At 34.2% G+C, this 10,000-nt stretch overlaps 1 protein-coding gene across 1 annotated transcript in view; it reads left to right on the plus strand.

The window, feature by feature from the left end:
- Phum_PHUM502730 (uncharacterized protein) overlaps nt 1-10,000 on the plus strand; it is a gene marked incomplete at both ends in the record, with an annotated part of 25,189 nt that overhangs the window by 12,438 nt on the left and 2,751 nt on the right. Inside the window, 20 exons of the mRNA XM_002430820.1 lie at nt 2,337-2,500; nt 2,591-2,859; nt 3,135-3,382; nt 3,476-3,745; nt 3,839-3,904; nt 3,932-4,023; nt 4,346-4,494; nt 4,585-4,839; nt 4,907-5,036; nt 5,147-5,324; nt 5,412-5,560; nt 5,664-5,822; nt 5,887-6,044; nt 6,133-6,836; nt 6,914-7,097; nt 7,203-7,335; nt 7,424-7,618; nt 7,700-7,902; nt 7,974-8,064; nt 8,160-8,426. Of these exons, the coding sequence (XP_002430865.1) occupies nt 2,337-2,500; nt 2,591-2,859; nt 3,135-3,382; nt 3,476-3,745; nt 3,839-3,904; nt 3,932-4,023; nt 4,346-4,494; nt 4,585-4,839; nt 4,907-5,036; nt 5,147-5,324; nt 5,412-5,560; nt 5,664-5,822; nt 5,887-6,044; nt 6,133-6,836; nt 6,914-7,097; nt 7,203-7,335; nt 7,424-7,618; nt 7,700-7,902; nt 7,974-8,064; nt 8,160-8,426 (4,064 nt within the window). The remainder of the gene's footprint in view (nt 1-2,336; nt 2,501-2,590; nt 2,860-3,134; nt 3,383-3,475; nt 3,746-3,838; nt 3,905-3,931; nt 4,024-4,345; nt 4,495-4,584; nt 4,840-4,906; nt 5,037-5,146; nt 5,325-5,411; nt 5,561-5,663; nt 5,823-5,886; nt 6,045-6,132; nt 6,837-6,913; nt 7,098-7,202; nt 7,336-7,423; nt 7,619-7,699; nt 7,903-7,973; nt 8,065-8,159; nt 8,427-10,000) is intronic.

Raw genomic sequence — 10,000 nt, forward strand, 5'->3', positions numbered from 1 at the left:
GCTAACGAGTGAAGGGCATGTGATGAGAAAGTTTTAGAGAAAACAAAATTTGTGACGAAAATCTTTTTATAAAAAAGAGAATAAATTTTTTAAAAAATCCGCGGTCACGAATAATTCATGTGGGGGAAGGGGTAGGGAGGTATTTCACTGTGAATTTCCGTAAATTTTCCCCGCCCCCCTCCTCTCAATTATCATCATCATCAATATTGTAAATTCTTTCGTGTGTTTCGGATTTGCATCCGAATGCGTTTTTGTTACGTTTTTGTTTTTTTAAAGGATTGCGATTCATCATTTTTATTTACCTTGAATTTACTCACACCTGACGCAAGATTCATTTTTAATTTATTTATATATTAAAAAAATTCGTTTAAAGATTTGTTAGTTCCACGAACATTTTTTTTTTAAATTCATTTTTTTCGGATTATATTGTTAACCACGTAAAAAACAAAACATGGCGATCACTTCAAGTTGTTGTGTGATAACAAAATTTTTTATCGATTAAAAATTTTTTTTTCCTCTTTCTTTCTCTCTCTCTTTCTCTCTCTCTCTCTCTCTCTCTCCTCTCTCTCTCTCCTCTCTCTCTCCTTTCTTATTTGCGAAATGAATTGAAAAAAAATCGATTCGATAGATAGATAGATAGATTTGCCCGAAATGAATTGGTTTATTTATTAATGGATTTCGTTTTTTGTTTTCCTTTATTTTGTGGTAAAAAAAGAGCCTTTTTGAAATTTTTATTTGTTTTGTGTGTGTTTGTGTTTGCGTTGGAAATGTTAAAGGTTAAAATAATTCCACCACGTTTCGAAAATTGTCGAAAAAAAAGGGGAAAAAGGAATATACGTCGTATTCATTATTATTATTATTATTATTATTATTATTATTATTATTATTATAGCTTTTCTGCTGTCAAAATCAATTCCACGATTTCATTGTTATATACATTTTGATGGCCGGCAATTCCCCCCCTCCCCTCGCTTTCCCCCCTCGCTCCCCAAAGTTGTTAAAAACATGAACGTTTTAAACGACAAACGTTAACCAACCACTTCTTTCGATCCTTTTCTACCCCTCCCTCTCTCTCTCTCTCTCTCTCACACGTCCAAAGTGTTTTTCGTAATCGATTTTTTTTCTTTTTCTATAACCCGAAATCGGTAGTTTGTTTGATTGGTTTTCCTTTTATTCAAAACTTAAAGTTAAAATAAGGAAACAAACAAACAAACGAACAAACAAACAAACAGGTAGAAAATGCATTCGAGTTCTAAACGTTTATAATTTTTACATGGCTCCCCATCGTAATTATTAAATCGTTTTTTTTTTTTCTTTTGCAAATCTTATTAAGGTTAACGTAACGACTAATTTTGTGAATTTACGACAAAAAAAAAAAAAAAAAAAAAGAAATTTTCTTTTTTCTTTTCTATCTCTCTTTTTACCTTTTTTTTTAGGTGACCTACTCGTGAAAGAAAATCACAGTTAACGAACTAACTAACTAACTAACTACTTTGCAAATCTTAAATAGTTAATAATAATAATAATTTTTCATCTTTGTAGAGAAAAAAAAAAAAAAGAAAGTTTTTAGTTTTTTAGAACGAGATTAACGCACGATGTATCATTATTATTATTATTATTATTATTATTATTAATGAGACATTTTTGATTAATCAAAAACAAAAATTTTTTTTTTCGAGCGCTTTTCTTTCATCATCGTACCTTTGTTGGGGAGGCCTTACCCCGGGGGGGAAGGGAAAAGTAAAAAAAAAAAAAAAATTTTTGATTGTGTTTAAAGAGGTTGTTGCCACGTCTTGAGGTGATGATGTCATAATAAATTACTTGGGGGGTTTATAAAGTTTTTCCTTTTTCCCTTTTTCCCTTTTTTCCTTTTTTTTTTTTGTATCGGGATCGATAACCTTTTACCAAAACGATTTTTGATTTTATTATGAGAAGAATGAGAAGAAACGGAGGAGGATTTGTTTTTATAATTTTTAACCAAAAAAAAACTAAAAATAGATTTAAAAAAAAAAAAGTTTCGAATTTATATGGCTCATGTGCGTGCATGTGTTTGTTGTTTGTTGTGTGTGTTTGTGTTTGTTTTTTTATTTAAAAAATTTTCCATGTTTACCTAGAATGAAATTAACGAACGTTGAATTTATTATTACAATTGCCTTCCTTATTAACATAATTTATTCATATTTAATTAATATACAAAATAAGGAGGATGTAAAGGAAAGATTTTTTCTCTCTCTCTCTCTCCCCCCCCCCTCGGAAAGGATGCGAGGAGGATTTTTTTTTTTTTTTTAATCGAATGATGGAATTTTTTGTTGTTGTTGTTGTTGTTTCACGTACAGGAAACAGCCAAAGACGTTTGCATTCGACCACTGTTTCTATTCCTCCGATCCAGGCGGAGATAATTTTGCTAGTCAGGAAATTGTATTCAATTGCCTGGGTCGAGATATTTTGGACAATGCTTTCAAAGGTTACAACGCTTGCATATTCGCCTACGGTCAAACGGGTAAGATATTATTAATATTTTCACATAATTACTCATCACGAATCGGTTTATTATCGTTATTATTATTATTATTTGTTTTTTTCCCAAAAGGGTCGGGTAAATCATATACGATGATGGGATCATTGGAACAGAAAGGAATCATACCCAGGTTGTGCGATTCACTTTTCGACACGATATCAAAACAAGAAAGCTGCGAATTAAGTTACAAGGTTGAGGTTTCGTACATGGAAATATACAACGAAAGAGTTCACGATTTGTTGGATCCGAAACCGAACAAGCAAAGTTTGAAAGTTCGAGAACACAACGTTTTGGGTCCGTACGTGGACGGTTTAAGTCAATTGGCCGTAACGTCGTTTCAGGTACGTAACGAAACGAGAAAAAGTTTCCGGGTTTCCCTCTCACCACTTCTCTTTTTTTTCCCCCCCTCCCCACAAATTTTGCGTGCTGATTTTTTTTTAAAAAAAAAAATAAATAATTACATGTTCGTGTCACGTATGTGCAATTTGAAAAAAGGTTTAATAATATATAAATGCCAAGTTCGTTCGTTTTCCCTGAGCTTTGAATTCGTAAGTTCATCGGAAGAAAAAAAAGGAAGAAAAGGATTTAATAATAAATTTTCTTTTTTTTTTTTTAGGACATTGACAACCTAATGACTGAGGGAAACAAATCAAGAACGGTTGCGGCGACTAACATGAATTCGGAATCGTCGAGGAGTCACGCAGTTTTCAGCGTTATTTTAACTCAAACATTGACGGATTCTCAAAGTGGGGTGTCCGGGGAAAAAGTATCGAGAATGTCTTTAGTGGATTTGGCCGGAAGCGAGAGGGCAGTCAAAACAGGGGCAGTCGGAGATAGGCTGAAGGAGGGTTCAAACATAAATAAGTAAGTAGTTGATTTTTCGTTGCTGTTGTTGTTGTTGTTGTCGTTCCGTTGTTGTTGATTTTTTTTTTTTTTTTTTTTTTTTTTTCTTTTAAGATCGTTAACCACGCTTGGAATAGTTATATCAAAGTTGGCGGATCAATCGAACGCCGCGAATAAAAACAAGGATAAATTTGTACCGTATCGTGATTCCGTATTGACTTGGTTATTAAAAGACAACCTCGGTGGAAATAGTAAAACCGTTATGGTGGCCACCATAAGTCCTTCAGTCGACAATTACGAAGAAACTTTGTCGACTCTCCGATACGCGGACAGAGCCAAGAGAATCGTCAATCATGCTGTCGTCAACGAAGATCCAAATGCCAGGTGAGATTTCACAAACGACATTTTTTTTTTTTGTTTGTTTAAAAAAAAAATTCTAAATTCGATTCTCGTGTTTTTTTTAAATTTTTCAAAAAGGATCATAAGAGAATTAAGGCAAGAGGTTGAAGCGTTGAGAGAAATGCTTAAGCAAGCCTGCGTCACGTCTCCGTTGGGAATGACGTCAGAAAGCAGACGAGAAGATTTAACGGAAAAACTGACAGAGAGTGAAAGACTAGTCAAAGAAATGTCTCAAACGTGGGAGGAAAAATTATTAAAAACAGGTACTAATAACCATACGTAAAGATGGCGTCCATTTGTTTTTCTATTAATGTTACTTTTAGAAAAATGTGTTTTCGATATTGAAAAAAAAAAAAAAAAAAAAAATGGTAGACGATCAATTTAGTAAAAAAAAAAAAAAAAAAAAAAAGAAAGAAAGAAAGTCAATCGCATGTCTAATATTTTATTTAATTCATTCGGGATTCGTTGGCCTTTCCCCCCCCTCCCCTCCACCCTCCCCCGTCGCGTTTTCTTTTAAAATTAAAATTAAAATTAAACTTTGACCGAGATAGATAAATGCAAAAGTGCTTCAAAATTGATTTACAGAACGACTGCAGCATGAGCGACAGCAGGCGTTGGAAAAAATGGGTATCAGCGTTCAAGACTCAGGTATTATGGTCGAAAAGAATAAGTATTACTTAGTTAATTTAAATGCGGATCCTTCCTTAAACGAATTGCTGGTCTATTACCTTAAGGTAATGTAAAAATAAAAAAACTTTGTTTTTTCATATTAATTAATTGAATTGGACACATTTTGAAAACGTTTCGATATTGTTAATTGTTAGGAAAGAACGTTGGTCGGAAGCAAGAACTGTGATATACAATTATCTGGTCTCGGAATTCAACAGGAACATTGCGTTATAGAAATAAAAGATGGAAGCGTCGTCATGACTCCTTTTACAAATGCTAGATCTTACGTTAACGGCGCTTCGATTTTATCACCGACTATATTACATCACGGAGATCGTATACTGTGGGGAAATCATCATTTTTTTAGAGTTAACTGTCCTAAAAGTAAGATTCCTGTACACGTCGATGATGTGACTTTTTTTCAATTGAACTCATTTGACGGATTTTATTTGTTTTTCCCCAACAGCGAATTCTGAGCCTCAAACACCTGCTCAAAATTTGGATTATGATTTCGCCAGGGAAGAATTAATGATGAACGATTTGTCAAACGATCCCATACAAACAGCAATTGCAAGACTTGAAAGGCAACACGAAGAAGACAAACAAGGTAAAAAAAAAAAAAAAAAAAATTTCTTTTTCTTTTTCCTGTTTTTTCCTGAAGAAGAGTTCCCGATGGAGAGATTTTCATTTAATTTTTTAAAATTATTATAAAATCAGTGGCGTTGGAAAAGCAAAGACAAGAATACGAGCGACAATTTCAACAATTGAGAAATATTTTGTCGCCTTCGACACCCTATGCTCCATACGCTCCATTTGATCCTTTCAGACCGGGAAGGATAACCCCCTGCACTCCTGGCACAGCTCAAATGAGAGTCGATAAATGGGCTCAAGAAAGGTACGTCGCGGAATTGAGTTTTCTTTTTCTTGGAAAATTTTTTACTTTTTTCATACGAATGCGTATTATACCTGATTTTTGTTACAGAGATGAAATGTTCAGGAGATCGTTGGGACAATTGAAACAAGATATAGTCAAAGCAAATGCGTTGGTTCAAGAAGCGAATTTTCTTGCCGAAGAAACGGGGAGAATGACTAAATTTAGCGTAACTCTTCAGATTCCTCCAGCGAACCTGGGTCCCAATCGAAAGGTAAAGGTTTAAAAGAAAAAAATAAATAAATAAGAAGATCAAAAAAAAAAAAAAAAAAAATTATTTATATTTCGTTCATTTGCAGAGAGGAGCTTTCGTCAGCGAACCTGCAATACTAGTTAAACGTAAAGGAATGGGAAGTCAAGTTTGGTCAATGGAAAAATTAGAAAACAAATTAATAGATATGAGAGAATTATATGAAGAATCGGAAAGAAATGATTTTCAGGCTCAGGTACGTTCACGATTACGTACGAACTTTAAAAATTAATTCAAATTTGATATTTTTATTATTAAATTTTTAATAGGAAAAAGTGCCTGGAAAATCTTTGGATCCATTTTACGAAACTCAGGAAAATCATAATTTAATCGGAGTCGCAAACGTGTTTTTAGAAGCTTTGTTTCACGATGTTAAATTGGATTATCACACTCCTATAATTAGTCAGCAAGGAGAAGTTGCTGGAAGACTCCAGGTTTTAATTTTTTTTTTCTATTTTCCCGATTCAATACTTTTTTTTTACGGGAAAAATATGAATTAAATGATTTTCCGTTGGTTTTCAGGTTGAATTAAGCAGGGTGAGTGGAAAATTTCCTCAAGACAGAATGTGTGAAGCCGCTTCGGAGTGTTCGGGAGATTCGAATGAATCCATGGAAGAAGAACCGAATGGAACGAGCACCATTGTTTGCAGAGTAACGATTAAGCAAGCATCGGGTTTACCCCTCTCACTGTCCAATTTCGTGTTTTGTCATTATCATTTTTGGGGTGATTCCGAGCCCATAGCAGTCCCTCCCGTCGTCAGTCCAGAATTACCGACGACACCTCATCCGGCATCTATGACGTTTAAATTTGATCACACCATGGATTTCACCGTTCCCATAACGGAAGAATTTATTGAGCATTGCGCGGAAGGTGCGCTTTCGATAGAGGTTTGGGGTCATCGTTCAGCCGGTTTCAGCCGATTGAAACCCGGTTGGGAAGTCGAGCAACAACAGTTGGCGAAAGCTCGTTCTCTCGCCGACAGGTGGTCGGAACTCACGAGGAAAATCGAATTGCTCGTCGAAATTCAAGAATTAACGGAACAGGGTGAATACTCATCGGTGGAAGTGGTGCCCAAACCCGAGCTTCCGACCGGCGGTGTTTATCAACTGAGGCAGGGTCAACAAAGAAGAATCCAAGTCAGGGTCAGGCCCGTTCAACACAGCGGTACATTGCCAATAATTTGTCAATCCGTCGTTAGCATCGCTATCGGAAGCGTTTGCAACAGGTTATACAACGTTTACATGTAGCTTCGAGTAGTACCTCCAGCCGATTTTAAATTAATTTAAATTATTTGACGATTAGGTCGAGACTACAAAAACCTTTGGATTCATATCAGGAAGAAGATTTAAGTAGGCTGAGAGAGAAATGGTCAGATGCACTAATGAGGAGGCGGCAATATTTAGATCAACAAATACAAAAATTAATCAATAAACAAGACAAAACGGAGCAAGACATCGAAAGGGAACAGAGTTTAGTCGACCAATGGGTAAATAATCTTTCCTATTTTTTTTTTTTTTTTTGGTTCGCACCTGAACCCACAAGGTACGAGACGAAAATTAAAATTTCCTCGTTTTTATTCAATTTTTTTTAGGTGAGTTTAACCGAGGAAAGAAATGCCGTTTTGGTACCGGGAGCAGAATCTGGAATTCCCGGAGCTCCGGCGGATTGGTGTCCGCCTCCCGGTATGGAACCACACGTTCCGGTTTTATTTTTAAATCTTAACGGTGAGTACTTCTTTTCGCGTACCTACTAACTACTACTATTAAAAAATCTCTTTATTGACTAACATTTTATAATAATCGAAATTTACAGCCGATGATTTATCTTTGTCGAAGACGAACGAGGATGAAGTGTCGGTAGCCGGACTCAATTCCATACTCCCCAAAGAACACGGTAATAAATTTTATAATTTGCCGATAATAAAACATTTGGAAAAAGACGTGAGCGCTGTAGCCGCTTGGGATTCGTCAATACACGACAGCGTTCATTTGAATAAGGTTACGGATCGTAAGTGTTTGCTCTCTCTCTCTCTCTCTCTTCCTTTTCTCAAAAACGTTTTATATTAAAAACCTTTTTTTCCCTCCGCAGCAAACGAGCGCGTGTACCTTATTTTAAAAACGACAGTGAGGTTGAGTCATCCTGCACCCATGGATCTGATATTGAGAAAACGTCTTGCTCTCAACATTTACAAAAGGCAATCGATAACGGATCGTTTGATAAAGAAAATCGTTAGGAGTGACGTATTAGCTCACACGGCTGTGACTTATCAAGTCGTTTCGAACATTCCAAAGGTATGGGAAAACGCATTTTCGACTATGGCCGTCCGTTCTTATCTCAAAGGTTGACCTTTTTATCGTTTCAGGCGAGTGAAGAATTAGAAAATAGAGAATCTTTGGCTCAAATAGCGGCATCCGGGGAGGATAGTAATTTTGCCGACGGTGAAACTTACATAGGTGACGTAAAATTAATGAGAAAAACGATTGGGGGGAGGGGGGGGGGAAGAAAAAGAAAATGCTCACGTCCTCTTTTTTTTTTTCCCTTATAACAGAGAAATACACGAGAGGAGTGAGTGCCGTGGAAAGCATACTGACACTGGATCGTTTACGACAAAGCGTAGCCGTTAAAGAACTTTTGCAGGCTCAGGGACAACCTCTGATGAGAAAGACTGCGAGCGTACCTAATTTCACTCAAATGTTGAGCAGGTTCGATTCATCGAGTTTGTCGGATTTTCAGGTTTGCAGATCGGAATCCGTGTCGGAGCTTTGTAATTCTTCCGGAGAGGAACCCATCATTCCGACGAAACAATACGGAATCGGTAAGTTTTGCCTTTCACTTTTAATTTTTTTTTTTACATTTTTACATTTTTAAATTCGAAGCACACACCCCCCCCCCCCCCCCCGGAAAAAAAAAAAAAAAAAAAAAAAGAAAATTTATGGCATGCGAAAATTTTTTTTTTTTTTTGTGGTCATATTCAAATTCGGTACAAAATTTTTAGATTTTAAATGTTTATAAAATTTTCTTAGTTTACAATAAGAAGAAAGAAAAAAGAAAAAATTTAGAATAGGAAAATTAGTTTAAGGAAAATTTACGTTTTAAACATAGTATTAAATTGTGTACCCTTTAGAAAGTGTGATAAATTTGACGAGGAGTAGGAGTAGGAGTAGGAGAAGGAGGAGGAGGAGGAAAGGTTGAAAGGTTGAAAGGTTGGAAAAGGGTTTTTTCAAATTTAAAAAAAAAAAAAAAAAAAAATCGGCCATTTTCATCATCATTATTATTATTATTATTATTAATTTCAAAGCATATGTTTTTTTAATGTTCGGCTTTTTGCCTCGGCACTTTTTTTTATTATTTATTTATTTCACTATGTTTTTATTATTATTATTATTATTATTATTATTATTATTATTATTATTATTATTATTATTATTATGACTGCTATAAATTTTTTTTTTTGTAAATATGGCTGCTTTTTGAATTGTTATTATTATTATTATTATTATTATTATTATTATTATTATTATTATTACGGATCGTTTAACGAGCTTTTCATCGTCTCAAAAGTTTAATAAGTAATTTTTTTTTTTTAAAAAATAATAATGATGATAATGAGGACGTTGGAATATAATTTTACGATGATGACGTCATTAGGTTGAGACGATGCCTGAAAGCCTTTTTTTTAAATTGCTGCGTGCGTTTTTTTTTTACTGTTGTTATTCTGTTTCTCTTTCTCTTTCTCTCCGGTTCGCTCAACAAAGCAAAACATAAACATAAACAAAAACAAAACCAAGAAGAAAATTTTTTTTTTTCATTTTTTTCATTTTTTACGTTTTTTTTTTTTTTTTTTTTTCTGCCGACATTTTTTTCCAAAGGCTCCATATTGTCGACAGGTAACGTAGAATGGAGTCTTGTCTTGTTAAAATATTACATTATTATTATTATTATTATTATTATTATTATTACTATTATTGTTCGTAGAATTCCATTTTATTCCTCATCTTTTTCTCTCGACTTTTTTTCCCCTCAAAAAGGGAAAATAAGGAAAAACGGGAAAAAAAAGAAGAGAGAAAAAATTAATTTTGTTTGTTAGAATTTGTTTGATGTAGAAAAAGAAAGAAAAGAAAAGAAAAGAAAAAATTGGATTCGATACCAATTGATATCGTTTAGTGAATACCCTTTATTATTATTATTATTTTGTGTTTCCGAGTAGTTTGTAGTTGTAAAAAAAATGATTAGAAAAAGTATTTGAATTGAAATGGTAGAGAAAATCTCATGGGAAGAAAGAAAGAAAGAAAGGAAAATCCTAAATAATCGATCGATTTGAAAATATCGATCGCGTGTTGAATGGATATCGATATATTGATTTTTTACAATCCAAAACGTGTGCGCGTG

Source organism: Pediculus humanus, genomic scaffold, assembly GCF_000006295.1.
Source record: "Pediculus humanus corporis 1103172108269 genomic scaffold, whole genome shotgun sequence".
Classification (NCBI taxonomy): domain Eukaryota; kingdom Metazoa; phylum Arthropoda; class Insecta; order Psocodea; family Pediculidae; genus Pediculus; species Pediculus humanus.